The following is an 18,062-nucleotide window of genomic DNA, read 5'->3' as shown; positions in this document are numbered from 1 at the left end:
TGTCTGTTTTTGGCCACTCTAATGAGCAACTTTTAATCAATTTCTGTGGTTTTTAAAATCCCATTTCACCACCTTTTCCACCATTTTTGGTCACTTTTAACCCATTTTATTTCTGGTTAAAACAAGGATTTACATCTTGAAGATGACTATATACTATGGTGTAAATAATAATAAACTTCCTGGATAAGAGTGGATATTAATCAGATAAATAAATAAATGAGGTTATTACAGATTCATAGAACAATGGGCCAGCATTTTGCTGACTTTATGGATGGGCCTTAAAAAGCTCTCTCCACTTTAAAATACTCAGTTTGAATAAGAGGCAACATGAAGGTAAACTTTAAACAATTTCTTCGAGGCAACACAATCTTACGTCATCTGGTGGTTCAGATTTGATCTTGCTCTGAAGATGTTCAGGTGCAGAGTTGGATGCAGATCCAGGCCCATTTCGTGGGGGACCACCAGCAGGCCCTGGAGGTCCCTTTCCTTCCAGATCTTCCAGTTTAGGTTTTACATCCACCGGCTCTTTGGAGTCATCCTTGTTGAGGAGGTAGTGGAGTAGAGCGTGGGTCTTCTCCTTCTTGGGGCTGTGCTGCTCCTGCTTTGGGTCTGTGACCATCGCGGGGCCAGAACCTGCACCCGAACCTCCCGTTCCAACCTCTCCCCCTTCCTGATTCCCCAGAGAGGCCTTCCCAGTAGCCTCAGCTGTGATCTTTGCTACTTCATCTGGAGTGTTTCCGTTTTGTAGAAGTTTATGGAGAATCTTGTGCTTCTCTTGCAGCGAGCCGCTGTAATGAGCTGATGATAATAACGCTGAGACGCCCCCTGGAACTGGAGCTTGGCCTGAATTGGGACCTGCTAAGGAGGAGGACGAGGAGACCCCACTGGAGGATGGGCTTGTCATGCCTCCATTGGTATCTTTAGCTTCTGAGAGAACAGGAGTGCTGCTACTGCTTGGAGGAGGAACCGGAGGTCCTGCTGGACCACTGCCGCTTATTCCCAGTTCCTCTGTGGGAGACGTTAACAACTGCAGAAGCTTCTTATGCCCCTTACTATCTGGCAACCTCCTAGTGGGATCTGAATTCCCCACTCCCGCCTCATTCCCACCCTCTCCAGGCTCTTTAGTCCCAGCAGTTGCTTGACTGTCTGGTCGATCCCCAGAACTCTCGGCCTGAGTATGCTGATGGTGGTGGTGATGGTGTATTGGGTGGTGATGGTCACCAGGTCCAGGTCCCAAGCTCGCAGCAGGACTCTTAGAGCCATCTTGTCCTTGTTTGGTCAACTGGTTGGGTTGGGAAGAGGTGGAAGAGGAATGGATACTGGGAGAGCTGTCTGGTTTGCTGGCCGGTGAGGGCGATGTTAGGGTGGAGGGCAGTGAGCTTCCCACTCCTTCACTGATGGCTTGTAGTGCATTCAGGGAGCTGCTGGAGAAGGTGGTGCTGCCACCCGTGCTTCCTCCACCACTGCCCATGCCACTCATGGGAGAGTGAATGCCTGATGAAGACAGAAATAACAAAAACTCATCTAATGGTATAACAATCAGCGTCAACACCAAGTAGTTTGATATCTAGTGGGCCGCAGATTTTAGGTGGTGGAAAAAATGCTATTTCAACATTATTGTCTGTGCAGGATCTTCACTTCCAAATTCCTTGGGTTTTGAGATCATTTTTTGTGAACATTTTAAATGTATTTATCTTGCCATGTCTGCATATGGCATCAAACACTACATACAGTGCAATCTTTTTCTTTGACAGCAACGCATAATTTATTCTTGCAAAAAAGTAAAAAAATTACTAATTACTAATAATTGTGAACATCTTTTATGTAATCTTTAGGGGAATTTTGTGGAATTGTTTGTGAGAAATTTCCAAATTGTAAAAAAAGATTCTTTGAACCATTTGTGATAAGCCTTTAGACTAGAGCATGCAATTTGGCATGCAGGAGACAGAAAAACATGAATTATTGTGTAAATGACCAAACAATCCAGTTATAGATATGTAGATATCTCAAATACACCAATTTAATGTAACTCTGCAATATTTGTAGGGGCTTGTATTTTCCTTTGTTTATATCTATTTTAACATTGCAGTCATTTTTATTGCAAATTGTGGAAAGAACTCTACATTTTTCAACAAATTTAGCAATTTCTTACAAATAATTCCACAAAATTACTTTAAATCACACTAAACTTGTTTTTTTTTTTAAAAATGAAGATCCAGCAGAGTCTGATATTAAAAAAATTACGGCACAATCAATGTTAAAATTGTTATTTTTCCCTCCTAAAATCTGCAGCCCAATTGTCATCAAACTGGTCCATATTTGTCCCCTGAACTAAAATGAGTTTGACACCCCTGCCTTAGGGGATCAAAATCACACCGTCGGGGCCCCTACGCTCTACAGCGCTGGTGAGAAGAACCCTGACAATGTCACCAAACTGTTAGTAAAGGATTTACCTCCAGGTGAAAACTGGTTGGACCCCATCTTTGGGCTTCCTCGGTTCCGAGGTGACATGAGGATTCCCTGCTGTGGAGCTCCCATCCTGGGGCTCCCCGACGGGCTGTTCATGCCCCCAAGTCCAAACCCACCGCTGCTCTGAAATGGAGGCTGCTGAAGACCTTGTCCAGGGTGACTCACGGGACCCATCTGATTCATCTGGCCCATCTGCATCATGCGGGTGTTCATGCCTCCACCCCCACCACATCCACCGCTCCCTGGATACATCGACCCACATCCCATCGGACCCATGTGGCCCTGCTCGTTCATGCCATAACTCCTGTTCATCCCGCCCATGCCACCCATTCCCATCTGGGCATTGTTCATCTGGGTGTTGGGGTTAGGGCCACCCATTCCTTGCTGTCTCATAGTGTTGGGCATCATGTTCCCTCCGGATGCTGAGCGGTAACCGTTGGGTTCCCTGTGAGAGGCGACAGGTTAGTACAGTGTTTTTCAACCTTGGGGTCTTGACCCAATGTGGGGTCGCCTGAAATGTCTAATAATTACTGATTCAAAAAATATATATATATTGCTTATTTTATCACCTCTAGCACAGACATGGGCAACAGGAGGCTCAGGTGGCCACATGCAGCCCACAGTCTAATTTTGTGTGGCCCCCAAAGTAAATGAACAAAATGATTAAAAGAAACACATACAAAAATATGAAACACAAAAACAACAGAGAAATTTTCAAAAATAAATGACTCAAAAAGCATAAAATTACAGAAAAATACACAAATGGACAACAAACGTACACAGAAAGAACACAAAAGGAATTTAAAATGTGAACAGAAAAACAAAATTACGCAAAAGTTGCACAAGGCGAGTGAAAACACGCTACAACAGTTTGGTCCATGCATATGAATGTGAGTCTCTTGCCTCTGCAGCAGGTGAGTGGAAATAAATCCTTGGGGTTCGTTGCTCATGGGGTGACGGTACAGTTTGCTCTTGGTCTGAGCGGTAACGGGGGTGCCGTCCGACAGGGAGAAGCGGTACAGGGGTGTCTCGGCGTGACCCTGCAGAAAGGCTGCACAGCACAGATAAAAAGGGACGTGTTAAATACCCTCAAACACAAGTGATAACAAAGATCATCAATCACCACCTTTGTTAAAGCTAACAGTGATTACAGAAAGAATCAATGTCGTAATGCTCAGGCATTTGTATTCATGAGATCAATATGGAAACACTAAGGCATGCAGGGCGGGGGAAGTCATTAAGCATCAAGACTCGCTCAGACTCAACATTTCCTCTCAACATATTTGACACGGCATCAAAAAAAGCAAAAGACTGTTTCAGTCTGAAGACAATATTGTGTCTTTGGATCATTCTCTTACTTTGAGACTTTAATAAATGGTTATTTTTTTTTACCTTCACCAAGGATGTACATACTCTATCATTATTATTGGGGATAGACTTTTCTTACAAGCCCTTAAAGCAGACATGGGCAACCGGCATCCCTCGGTCTAATTTTAAAAGGCCCCCAAAGTAAATGTACAAAATGACAGAAAAATACACAAAACAAAAGCAAGGATACAATAAAAAAATACAAAGAATTACAACATTGCAGGAAAATACAGTAAAAGACAAGAGAAACACAGAAAATACTGCAAAAACACACAAAACTAGAACAAAAATTAACAAAACGACAACAGTAATATACAAAATTATGCCAAATAACACAAAACAACAACAAAAATATAAAAAATGACTCAAAAAAACATACAAAGTACAAAAACAAAACAAAAAGACAAGAAAAAACACAAGAAATTACTCTGCAAACCCACAGTACGAACAAACAAGCAACACAACAACAGAAATACACAAAAATTACTCCAAAAATGCAAAATGACAACATAAATATACAATATGACTCCAAAAAACATATATTTTAGAGGAAAAATACACAAAAGGACAACAGAAATGCACAAAATGCCTCATAATGAGCAAGACAACAACAAACAAAGACGGAACGACAGAAAAATACAAAATTACTATAAAAAACAATTTGTTCTTTCCTGTTTTAATGATTGGTCATTATTCTAAATCATTATTATTCTAAATGCTGACATGTTGAATGCTACCATGATTAGAATCACTGAATCTCTTGCTACCATTGTATGTCACCCACCCTCATGATAATGGCGTTTGTGTGACCACGGTTGCCCGTCACTGTGCTGTAGGAACATCTGGATGCAACGTCTCAACAGGTCTTCCCAACCCGGACGCATCGAAGCTCGTAGGGAGTTCTGGTCGATCTGGATCAGTTTACCTGTCGGTGCAGAAAAAGCAGGTAGAGCAATCCCATGTTGGGAAATTACTCAAATGGATTCAGAAGATAAATAAGAAGATGCAAAGTTCTATTAGGAGTTCTTAGTGTGTTCCTCACCAGAGAGCTCGTGTCGCGTGTTGAAACTCTCCGTTCTCTCCATGGCCGTTACTCGACGAGCCACACAGATCATACATGACTGAAGGTCTGCAGGCAAAAGGAGAATAGTGTGAGTAACACGCCATTAAAGATTTAAAACTTTAATATTCTGGTACTGTGTGGAATTCAAGACTACGAGAAATAATCTACTGACAGAAAACGTCCAAAACATGTTCATCAAAAGACAGGGGGTTTACAAATGAATAGTAAAGTTACATTTAAAGATATTAAGTGTCCAAACAACTTTAGACGCCAATTTGTGGAGTAAAATTATGGACCAGAATGAGTGGGGAGCTAAAAATTTCAAAAATAATTCAGTTTAAAAACAGGTATAAAGGAATGATTTTCACAAGGTACAGGAATGAATCTGATCACTAATAAGCCGTTTGTTTTTTGTTGTTGTTTTTTCTTCAATTTTGATGATTAGCTATGGACTGTTTGTGAATATGTAGATTGTTTGCTTATTGATAGGCTATATGGGTAATTCATTGTATTATCATTTGTACTGAAAAAAACTAAATCTGTAGTGATTAAAGGAGAAGGATTAAATAAGTTTACACTACTTTTCGCACATGTAAGTTTAGAAGTGTTGGTGGATCATATCAATGGTCTATTTCTGCTGTTGTAATTCATAATTTTTTTATTTTTTGTTTTCTAAACAGTTATTTTATCATTTTACATGTTCGAAAAAAAAGACATCAATCAATCAATCAACATAAACTCAGAAGTATTTCAATATCAAACAGATCACCACAAACAAGTTTAAAGTGATTAACTTCTATAAATCTGGACTCACTTTGCTGTGGTCTTTTTTTTAAAAAATACAACAGAATATAAAACCAAAGGCTTGCCAGCAGTGACTTCCTGTTGCATTGTTGAGAAAACATTACAACTCAACTCAGCTCGACTTTATCTATAGAGCCCTGTAAGGCAGCCACAGCTGGGCACAAAGTGCTGTACACAATAAATACAAACAGCAAAAACAACAACATAAAAAGTAAATACTGTACATTTATTAGTTCATGTAAAAACATGCCAATATTCTTCATCACAGGTGCTTTCTTTTATTCTAAAGACTCGATGCAGTCTGTAAGTGCTTCTGAATTTTAGATTACTTGTGTATTTTTGTTGCTGATGTTTTGTTTTTTTTAAATGTATTTTCAAATGTCTTTGTATGTGTGTTCTCTATGTATCTATTTATTTGTTTGTTTGTTTTTGTTTATTGATTGATTGTACCCTTCCTGTTGATATGTGGTCGATAAAAGGCGGGAGGGAGGGGGATTGCGAAATTTTCAGAACATTTTTTTTCCCCCGTAAACACCTCTAAAATTAATAAAAAATATGACTGAAAAAAAGTTACACTAAAGAGCTGTTGTTGTCGTTTTTAGATTTTTATGCCCAACTCATTTGTTTTCATGAAAAAAAACACATAAATTATTGTATTCTTATTTTATTTTTTATTTAAAAATTATATTTAAAAATTAAAAAATGTAGTCATAAAATCTTGAAATGACCAAAAAAAACATTAGGCACTTTTGTTAACGAGGGTCACAAAAAAAAACAGAGATTTTTCTTAAACTCTTTTAATCAGTGAAAGTAGAATGTTACAGGGTGAACATTTGTGCTCTTTTCTCTTACCTTCACCCTCTTCAATCATGGCCTTCGGCTGAGTGAGAGCAAAACACTGCATGGTCTCGTAGCGTGGCCCTCCAGGGCCCTCGTCCATGGGGTTGTGGCCATGGCCAAACTTAACCAGCATCCGACACGTGAAAGTGTGGCTCTTCTGTCGGGCGGCTTCATTTCCCCATGACACCCCATTTACTGGAAGCAAAAACACAATCAGAGATGTTTCCACTGGGGAAGAACAGAGAAAAACACACTTAGTCTTCAGGGACTGAAGATCACACACGGCTATGAATGGATTCCTGGAAAATCGAATCAGCACTGATCAAAATAAATCAAAAAACTTCAACATGTATTGTCCCTTTTCAATTGAGAGGAAGAAATTCCTCTTGCTGTTTGGATCCTGGGCTAAATGGACCATGGGATTAATGTAGCCAAGGTGTCGATTTCCAATATCTTTTGGTCTCAGTCTGCTTTGGGGGTGGGAAGAGGCCAGGGACACTTAGCCATCTATCCTCATTTAGACCCTGACTACTCATCACAGCAGCGCACACACATTTATTCAGGGGTCACCTTCATGGAAAGAGTGAAGAGAGGAGCAGGAGAGGGGAGGGAAAACTTCGCAGAGATATCAGACGGAGCTCCAAGGTCTGAGTAGAGCCTTATCAAGGCCTTGAGTCAGATGGGGGTTCCTGTCTGGCAGGTGCAGGGAGGATAAGGGGAGGGGGGGTCGCACAAGAGGGCAACACATGTGAGGATGGATGAACCTTCGTCCTAACATCTAAACTTGATGTTTAAATGTCTGTTTGTGTTGTTTTCTTGCATTTTGCATCACTGAAGGCATAAGAAATTGATTTTTGTGTTAGTTTTAGGCTGCGTTCTATATCCATACTGTCTACTATATACTATTAGTATGATTAGGAGGATTAGAATGATGAGCGTTCCCACTGAACTATACTTCCAAGTTTCCCAAGATGCATTTCAAACCTACAACTGCAAAAACCTAAATCACACTGAGGCTAAATATGTCCATTGATTCTCCACCATTGAAAGTTCGGAAAACATTTTAAGTGAGAAAGTGACCAAGTAGAATATCAACATGTGGTCATTTGATCCATAAAACTCACAGAAACACATTTCAGAGCTTTTCGGAGACCCTCCATTGTGCTATTGACAGAACTTATTGACAAAACCAGTTAACTTCAAAACAAGAGCCCTATTTACAAAAGAGTTAAAAAAAAAAAAATCCTAATGGAAGGCAAGAAGAGATGCTTTTGTTTTGAAAAGGGTATGTTTGACTTTTAGCTTGAAGCTGGTCCCAGGATGATTTTATGTTTTGCTCGCAATGCATCATGGGGAGGTTGAGTATGACTAGTGTGCCCCCTGTGCATACTTAAAGTTTACAGCCGGGTATATCTTGCGTACTCTTTTCATACTATCTATTTGGATCGCACTACATACTAATTTGCTAATACTATACTTGAAGTTTTATACATAAAGGCTGACATTACGCTGTCATTATTATGACATGACACCCGTCATTAGCATGAATAAGGTGTCATGAAGGCTGTTATTAAGTGTCGTTCATTACCCTAACCCTGACCCTTTATTACCCTAATCCCTAATCTTAACCCTGACCCTAACCCCACTAGATCCCTCCATCTAACCCCAAAAATGCCAACATAGCTCCAAAGATGTCATAATTTAACGAACGACACTTAATGACAGCTTAATGACACCGTATTCATGCTAATGACAGATAATGAAAGCGTAATGTCAGCCTTATGTATAAAACGTCAAGTAAAGTGTTACCACTAATGGTGACGTCAGATGTAGCATAAGTAATACGTTAGTACGACATTTCAAACACAGCCTTAGTTTTGAATCTACAATGGAGGGTCTGAAAATGGATGGATGGATGGTTTGCACATTCGAACAAATATGTAATTGCAAAAAAATTGCGATGGGAGTCAGAAGGTGGCGTCCATGAGGGTCCATCAGATAGCTCTTTAACAAAGCTGTGAATATCTTTCCCCATAACAGAGAAATAAAAACCCACATTGTGGTCACATGGTCTGACTTTTCCCTTCAGACGCAATTAGCCATCGGCGAAGCAACACAGGGGTCAAAAATCCACCGCCTAATAACATCAGCACACTTTGCGCTCGGGTGTGTATGTGTGCGTGTTTGTTTTCGTTTCCTTGGCGCTCCTGTGTGTGCGTTTGATTGTGGCTGGCACGGTCAGCGGTCATCCCGCAGGAATGTGCAGCGAAAGCGGATTTCATTCATGGGCCTGAAAGATAATGAAGGGGCAGAGCAGCAGAGCAAGACACAATGAGGAGTGCGAGAGCAAAGAGATCGGAACAGGTCGAAGAACAGGCAGGAGCAATATTCATCTTAGCAGGCAGCCATATTAAGTATGAATGAAAAGGAGGGAGTGTGAGTGTGAGAGATACACGAGGGACGCTGGGAGGGAAAGCAGATAGAGACGAGTTTTAAAAGATAAAGGGAGTAAACGAATAAAAGCGTGTGTGTGTGTGTGCGTGTGTGTGTGTGTGTGCCTGTGTGAGGGGAAAAAGCCTGAAGAAGTGAGAGAATGTGTGAATGACACGTTAGAGCCGCCACTGCTTAGGAACATTACTGCAGAGTTAATTGAGTCGCAGGTTCAGCGGAGCACACATATCCATAATTAATTAGCTTTATAAATAGTGCTGTGTGCACATACATCTCAGGCTTTACACACAAACACACACACAGCCCACTCCAGAAAGGCTTCAGACCAGCACAGGCTCATTGATCACAGCAGAATATTGTTTCTCAACTCAGAGATTGACTTTTACTTCATCTTTAAATCTCTTAATCTTTCTCAGGCATTCACAGTCTGTGGGTAACAATTACAACCAGAGATGGCTACACTATTGGCCGATATTTACCATAAAATATAATATCTGTGTTAGTTAAGCCAATATGTGCTCTTGTTTGAGACAACACATTAAAAAAGTTTTCTTATTTTTGCACAGATGATGCTTTATGTCAGGGGTGTCAAACTCATTTTAGTTCAGGGGCCAAATATAGACCAGTTTGATCTCAAGTGTGCCACAGATGATTTTAGGTGGGAAAATTTTTTTTTTTTAACATCATATGTGCCATAGTTTTTAATATCAGTCCTTGGCACATCTTCACTTCAAAAATGATGGATTTTGCAACCAAATGATGTGTAATTCAGAGGAATTTTGAGAAATCGTTTTTTAAGAAATCGCAAAGGTTTGTGGAAAATTTGAGAGTTTATTCCACAATTTGTAATTAAAAACGACTAAACAAAGGAAAACTGCGAGCCCCTAAAAATATTGCAGAATTTCATTAAATTGGAGAATTTGAGATCTATAGAAATGGAATATTTGGTAATTTACACAATAATTCATGTTTACTTTCTCCTGCGGGCCGAATTGGATGCTCTAAAGGGCCGGATATGGTCCCCAGGCCTCGAGATTTACACGTGCGTTATGTGGAACACAACCAGTGGGGAATCACATTCAAAGTATAGGCTTAACCTGTAATTTACATTAAATTATGTAATGTAACCTAAAATTAGGTTAGTGGGGAGGAGGCAGGGTTTATATCAGTATCGGTCAATATCAGAAACTGGAAATATCGGTTATCAGCAAAAAAAGCGAATTTTGAACATTCCTATTGCAACTATTGCACCATAGGAGTTTGCATGTTCTCATTGAATGTGTGATTTTATTACTGAGTACTAAAGTATTTTCATGCAGTGGAAAGCAAAAATCTGCAGATATAAGTGTTTGCCTGTAAGTGTTAAACACTTCTATTTGCTGTTAACATATTCACTAACAATAAGCGTTAAAGCTAAGTCTCATCCTTTGATTAAAAAAAAAAATATGGTCCAACATTAAGAAGCATCAATCTCATTTATATATATATATATATATATATATATATATATATATAAATTTTACTTGAACAATTTTCCATTAGTACTGCTTACACACACTCAAAACAACCCAACAAAACTACAAAGAAAATGAAAACTACCCAAAAATCAGGGTCTGGTTGGAAAGATTCAACCTTGTTTATGAAATTTGAAATCATTATTTTATCTTAAACAAAGTTGTGGAATGTTGTTTTTGTGCAGCGCCAAATACAGTTATATGTATATATTTATTAAGTTAGAAATAAATCAATTCAGCCTTTCTTTTCTCAAGTTGTCTTCATAGAACACTTGAAATTAAATTGTTGATTTAAAACAAAATTCAAAGAAATGAAAGAAAAAGGGGTGAAAACATACTACATTACAGGAAAAACAACTTTACATTTATCTATAATTCGATCCTACAAATACACTGAAAATGAAGCTGCAGAATAACAATAAATATAATTCATAGACCATTGCTAACTGTACTTAATGAACGACCAACTTATAAAGTTGTAATAACGTATGAATAATGCGTTATCCAGTAAACAATGTGAGGTGTAATTAAGATTTAAAAAAAATCAAGTAACACTATTGCTTTTGAAGGACTCATGGAAAGATTTGCTGCCTGCTACTGATATATTAAGTACATCAGAGTGAGCTTTGAATAATATTTCCCCATCCGACAAGAACACACACACATACACACACTGAACTAAAAGAGGAAAGTGCGGAGGTGCATTATTCAGCAGTATGTAGTTTCCAGATGGCTGCCATGGGATCTGAATAGCGCTCAGGCCTGTTTTACACTGTCTGGACCACTGAGTGTGACTGACAGCTGTGCTACGCTCTGCTTGCTTAGCACCAAGTGGGTGGGTGCTCCTGTGTGCACACGTGTGTGTGTGTGCTGTCAGGTGTGTGTGCGCTGGTGTTTTATAGTAGGTATTATGAACAGCTTTCCCAGGAGCTCCTCATTATTGGAGGAGATGGAGCACAAACGAGAGAAACATGAATAAATTAGTGCGCGAGTTGGAAAACTTGTTACAATCATTAAAGTTTGTTTAATGCCAAAGCCCTGAGGAGAGAATCACACAGGATTCAACTCTATCGTAGAATCCCAGCATCTCCATTCATGCATGTGTGTGTGTGTGTGTGTGGCAGGGTTGGGGTCAATTATAACTGCAATTGCATAATTGATAATTATTTATAATTATGGCGTAATTATAATTGTAACTATAATTGAAAACATCTGTTGCTGTAGTAATCATAATTAAATTGAGTACAGATAATTGACTTTGTAATTGGAAATTCTATAAAACTACTATTAAATTAAACGTAAAACTGGGGAACCATGTTAGTTCTATGGCTAACACATATGTAGCTAACAGTCATTAAAATATGTTTCAAATCATGTTTATACACTACATTTCAGTTCTCTTAAGTATTCTTTTATCTTTTTTATTTATTTTTTTTTAAATAAATTGAAATTGATGGCTATACTGACAGAAAAAAGGCTTAGGCACCCACACCAAAAATATTAATACCAATATTTTTTATTGATTAGGAAGCCTAACAAGGTAACCAAGAGATGAAAAACAAAATAAATGGTAGATATATTTTAATGTATTTTACAGCTGATTTAAGATAATGTGTCAAAACTGATTTGTTATCATTAGATATGCTAACAGAATGCTAAAACAGGAGGAAGGTTACCTTTTATGGGGCTATTTTCTTAAAAGCCCAGTAATTGTGATTAATTGTAACTTCAGTAATTGAGAACAAAATTGTAATTAACTTTCAGGTGGAAAATATTAATTGTAATTTTAAATGTAATAGGAAAAAATGCTACTCACAGTAGTAATAATGTAGTTGTAACTGAACATTGCTAATTGAAGACTTAATTGTAATTGAGAATTGTAATTGACCCCAACACTGGTGTGTGTTTTTGCGTGTGTGCGTCTCTCACTGTTAGACTTGGGCAGGTTCTTGTGGAACTCCTCCCTGTCGTCCTCGTGCAGGATGTTGTACACGTTGGTGTTGATCAGCTCCTCCTGTTTGTACTGCAGATATTGCGTCACGTTGTCTGACACAAACACGATGCTGCCCTCACGGTTCACCACGAACAGGAAGCCGTCCAGGGCCTGGCCACGCCGCCACAGGAAGTGATCATTCACCCATCAAAACAAAACACGTGTGGACGACAAAAAGCCATCATGTATAGGGCCTCACCTGCAGGAGAAGTGGCCCCAGGTGATCCTTGTCGATGACACCTTGGCCAGTCGAGGACACGTCTGACTTCTGCACGTCATCGTCGTTGGATGAAGCTTTTCCTGCAGACGAGAGCAAACAAAGGGAATCATCTTTCTAAAAATCCTGGAACAAAAAAAAAAATCCACTTCTGCCAGGAAAAAAACCAAAAGGAGAAGCACCTGCAACTCATGCAATGGTTTATTCACCTGCACCAGTAGGGGGCAGCGTTTCTCAAGCTTCAAATTTCTCTTTTTTTTTTTTTTAGAGTGTATAAAAACTACAGGTGAGGAGGGAGACAGAAGAAGAGGCTGGTTTCTCCTCCGAGGAGCCGGGCTGGGTGCATGTGGAGCAGGTATAGCTGCCATCCACATGCTTTATATTCAGTGTCAGACTGTGAGGGACTATCTGCTGGGGTGAGAGAGAGTGGGTGAGAGCGAGAGAGGAAGCTGTAATGGTGCAGAAGAAGCATGAGAGGAGACACCTGAATTAATGGAAGGGCTGAGGCTGAGACAGACACAGACGGAGAAAGAGAGACAGAATAAAGGTGAATGGGAAGCAGATTTTTAGTGCTTAGTGTTAATGTTGCAGGATTTGGTTTTCAGCAAAAGAAGAGGAGGAGGAGGAGCTGTTTGGCTGCAGGAACTGATCTGACTAGCTCCCGCGGGTGCTGATACCCACACAGAAAGAAACCAAAAAAAAAAAGGAGAGAATTCTGTCGACAACCCCAGACACAGTAAAGTTCAGAAAGCTTGATATGAAACATATTTTAATAATTATTAACGATACATATGTGTAGAACGGTACAAAAAATCTGTAACATGGTTTCCCCTTTTTGCATTAAATTATAATTGACATTTTTTATAGAATTTTCATGGCAATTAGTGAATTATCTAAACTCAATTACAATTTAATTACGATTACGAGAGCAACTGATTTTTAACAATACAATTACAATTATAATTGCACCATAAATGTAATTATGATTGACCCCAACCCTAACATGTGATTAACTATCAATTTCAAAATTACAATTATAATAGATCCCAACCCTGCTTTCCTCCATCATTTCATTGAATATCTGAAAGAGCAAATGTGAGGACGCTGCAGTTCCATGTGCAGCAAAATAAAAAGCGACTGAAGTTGGAAAAGGACGTAAATGTGAAATCCCAGTGAGACACAAAAAAAAACCAAAAAAAAAACCAAGGAGGATTGTTGGAGAAAAAAAGGCAAAAAATGAAAAAGACTGGCAGAAAGAGAAAGTGAGAGTGAGAAGAGGCAGAGAGGCGAAGGTAGAGAGCGAGAGACGAGTCTAAACACCCGTGTCATTTCTGTCTTCACTTCCTGTAACTATGGCAACCTGTCAGCAGCAGCAGCAGTCAGGGCCAGCTGTAGCCTCTTCCCCTTCCTGCCAGGGTGACAGACACAGACACAGACATAGACAGAGCACGGCCATATTCACCAGCACCGCCTTCCTCGCTTCAGCTTTGGAAATTTACCCAGACATGTTAATTATTACACCTTTAAAGACAGACGGAGAAATTTACCAGAGAGTTAAAAAACTGTAAAATCTGCATAGCCCTATGGTCAACCTGATGGACAGGATACAAAGACACTTGTCAAAGTGTGAACCAAACACTTAAATATGAAGAAGAAGAAGAAGAAGAAGAAGAAGAAGAAATCTACCAGTTTAAAGAAGAAGAATTTGTGCCTCAAGAAGAAATCTTCTAAAAAGCAGTGTTTCAAAACCTTTTTAACCCCATGTATCCCTTAGTTCATAATATGTAATGTTTATTTGTGACACCAGGATCGTCCAAACCAGGGGGGTCGAACTCATTTTAGACTAGGGGCAAAATACGGAGCAGTTTGATCTCAAGTGGGCCACAGATTTTAATGCGAGAAAACGAGTTATTTCAACATTAATGCGCCCTAGTTTGCACTTCTACGTATACCGACAATATCCAAGCAATAAGTGTTAGATATCAGTCCAAACAGGGTCTTCACTTAAAATGTCCTTAATTTTGTTCCAAATTTCTATTTAATTAAGGAAAATGTTATGTTATGACGAGAAAAATTTCAAGATTTTGTAAGAAATTTGATTTTTAATAGTTTAACACTAATAAGCATAATTTAGACACCGGGAAAACTGTGAGCCCCTGCAAATATTGTTGAGTTTCATTCACACATTAACTTCTCTAACATTTTTACTTTCTCAAATTGCATAACTGGATGCTCCAAAGGACCAGATTTGGCCCCCGGGCCTTGAGTTTGACACATCTGGCCTAAACCCTTTCCTGCGTCTGGTCCAACATTAACCTTGGATTGAACCCCTTTTTTCCATCTATTTCTGATGTGTTGGCCATTTAAAAATTGGAACTTCACGTTTTGATGTATTTTAAAAAGTTCTGCCGCAAATTATTATCGATGGATGAGGAGGATGCACGTAAAAAATTGTCCTATAGTGTTTCCCTGTACCAAATGAGATGTGTTGAAGTACCCCTGGTTGGGAACCACTGTTCTAAAGCTGCAAAATAAAGGTTGCAGCCTGCAGAAGAAATTATTAAAAACCTTGAAAAAGAGTAAAAGTAATCAACTACTACTGCATAAGAAATGTAAGTGACTGCTAAAGAGTTTGACCTGCCAAAGAAACTCCACAATCTGCTGAAGTGACCGCCACGTATTGCAAGAGTTTAACAACAACAACAACAGATGTAACCAAAGCAGTAATTTAGCATTTCAGTGGAATGAATGGGCGTGCGATTACCTGTAAATGTCCAATTAAACAGCCCCTGGTGAGGCCTGCACACAGCTGTGCATGGCAATAACACACACACACACACACACACGCACAACCACACACACACACACACACACACTCACCAATGACAGGTTCACTAAGCTCTGCCAATGTTTCCACCAAAACATAAACAGTTGGGGCTGTGAAATTTGTGGGAGATGAATGACTGATTTGTCCTTGCACCTGGGCTTGTGTGTGTGTGTGTGTGTGTGTGTGTGTGTGTGTGTGTGTGTGTGCGTGTGTGTGCGTGTGTGTGTGTTTCCTTTAACACCTTTTCCCCATCATTTCCTACAGTCCCTCCTCCCTGGTCTCCCAGCACAGTGGTTCCCAAACTGCGTGCCGTGAGGCAAGTGCGGATGTGCCGTGGGATTTTGTGACAACCACACATTATTATTTAAGGCGATATAAAATCCACTTTAACAGAATCGCAGACAGAATCACTAGAATCGACCAATGAAAACGGAATCTACTGTTGAACACGGAAATAGACAGAATCAGCATGAAACACCGTCACCGCGAGGCAAGGAACGTTTTTTCATGGGGAAATGTGTCCGGGACCGCTTATTAGGTGCATCGCCCGCCCCCTCCCAATCCTGGCCACTTCAAACACCACCTAAACAACCTCAAACACCGTCTAAACTGCCAAAAAAACTATGCAAATCATCACTGACTCCTAAATACAGAGCCGACCAGTGCCCGCTTAACTTTACTGTGTCTGTGAAGCTCGTTTCTCGTGTAACGCTGCAGCATTCCATGAGAACATGATCAGCTTCATCTGCTCAGTGTTTAAACAACATCTCATCAGAGCTACAGAAGATCTGTGGATGAAGTTGTTCTGTTGTTGTGGACGAGACCATCAATGCCAGGGATTGTAGAGTCTGAAACATCGTAGGTTAATGATAACTTCTGATACTGTCAAATATTCTGGCCCCGAGTGGTGAAATAACTGATGCATCCTTGGGTCCATTTGTTTTTGTTTAATCATTACGTTCCGGAATGATGTCATCTGGATCATTTAAATTAGGTTAATTTAAATTAAGCTGATCAAAACTTATTCAATAAACCTGATCAGATTCAGTAAACTATTGATCCCTGAGGGGAAATTGCAATTGGGTGACATTAATGCTGCTCTCATACATCTTTATATGCCATGTTATAAATAATTAAAAAGGAGCAGTCAGAATAATCCATGTCACCACAACTTATATCTACCTTTTAATTGTATCTTACTTTATTTTTTTACATACATTCAATCATTTTCAGACCCACTTATTCCTGTTCAGGGTCGCGAGGGTCTGCCGGTGCCAATCTCCGGCTCTCATTGGGCGCTGGGCGGGGGTACACCCTGGACAGGGGCCAGTCCATTGCAGGGCAATACATTTTTGTTTACTTATGGGTATTGTATTTATTAGTATTTATTTTCTTTCCTCACAGGAGTTAAAAACGAACAATATCTGAAAAAAAATAATGAATATTTCTTAAAAAAATGGAATTTTAAAAAATTAAGGTGGAAAACATGGAATTTGGGAAAAAATAAAACAAAATTTGGAAAAGAATAAAACAGATTTTATATGGTCCTAACTACTGCAATATACAGCTACACAAAAATAATATTTTTTTAATTTACTACTTTGTATGCATTCATTTCATAAATGCAGAGGCAAACTCTAGACTTAATTTCTTTTTTTTTTAATGTTTCATTAATAAATATTTCATGAGTGATATAGTTGTCTGTCACATTTTATTTGGCATTAGGAAATAATTATGCACATTTACAGATATTGCACATGACATGAGTGATAACACGTGTTATAAAGGCTAGTTTGCACAATAGGTGTGCATTTTTACTTGTCCTTTGGTGTGCACTGGGCACAAACATCCCAGCGTCTACCTGTGCGTCCGTCGCTAACCTTCACCATGTCACCCCCAGCATCCACTCACCCTGCTCTTTGATCTGGCGGATCTGCCGCACCGTCTCTTTAAGGATGGCACATTTGTCCGGTTTGACATTGAAGCTGTCGATGTCGCTGAGGTTGGCAGAGATGAGCTCGGCCAGCTCCTCGATATATTTGCTCTCCTGCTCCCGTCGCTTCCTCTCACACCTGTAGGAGGGAGTGTATGAAGAATAATGCTATAGATCAGTGTTTCCCACATTTTATTGCCCCATGTACCCCTTATCTCACGTTTCACATTATTTATTTGTGTCTGCAGGTTCTTCTAAACTCATAACTGTGTCTCATCCAACATTAATCTTGAATTTAGGCTTTTTTTATTCATTTATTTCTGATGTTTTTCCCATTTTAGAATTTGAACTTCAACTTTTAGTGTATTTTAAAGAGTTGTGCCAAAAATACAAATAACAAATAAATGTTTCTGTGTACCCCCTGAGAGGTGTTCAAGTACCCCTAGGGGTACGCGTACCCCAGTTTGGGAACCACTGCTATCGACTAATGTTTAATACTGCAAAGGTACGTTTGTAATAATTTTCTGCCTAAATGATATCACTCCTAAATATATTGCAAAAAGAAAGTGAGAAAAAAAGAGGG

General features: G+C 39.4%; 1 protein-coding gene across 2 annotated transcripts in view; it reads right to left on the bottom strand.

The window, feature by feature from the left end:
• LOC114467241 (nuclear receptor coactivator 3-like) overlaps positions 1–18,062 on the bottom strand; it is a 97,671-nt gene that overhangs the window by 13,419 nt on the left and 66,190 nt on the right. For both annotated transcript variants that reach the window (XM_028453406.1, XM_028453407.1), the window contains 9 exons: positions 17,458–17,618; positions 12,702–12,802; positions 12,439–12,613; positions 6,557–6,739; positions 4,880–4,966; positions 4,622–4,762; positions 3,373–3,520; positions 2,454–2,914; positions 374–1,494 (listed from right to left, as the gene is read on the bottom strand). In XM_028453406.1, the coding sequence (XP_028309207.1) occupies positions 374–1,494; positions 2,454–2,914; positions 3,373–3,520; positions 4,622–4,762; positions 4,880–4,966; positions 6,557–6,739; positions 12,439–12,613; positions 12,702–12,802; positions 17,458–17,618 (2,578 nt within the window). The remainder of the gene's footprint in view (positions 1–373; positions 1,495–2,453; positions 2,915–3,372; positions 3,521–4,621; positions 4,763–4,879; positions 4,967–6,556; positions 6,740–12,438; positions 12,614–12,701; positions 12,803–17,457; positions 17,619–18,062) is intronic.

Source organism: Gouania willdenowi, chromosome 7, assembly GCF_900634775.1.
Source record: "Gouania willdenowi chromosome 7, fGouWil2.1, whole genome shotgun sequence".
In the NCBI taxonomy this organism is placed as follows: domain Eukaryota; kingdom Metazoa; phylum Chordata; class Actinopteri; order Blenniiformes; family Gobiesocidae; genus Gouania; species Gouania willdenowi.
Note: the sequence above shows the minus strand (reverse complement) of the source record. Positions and strands in the feature narration are given on the sequence as shown.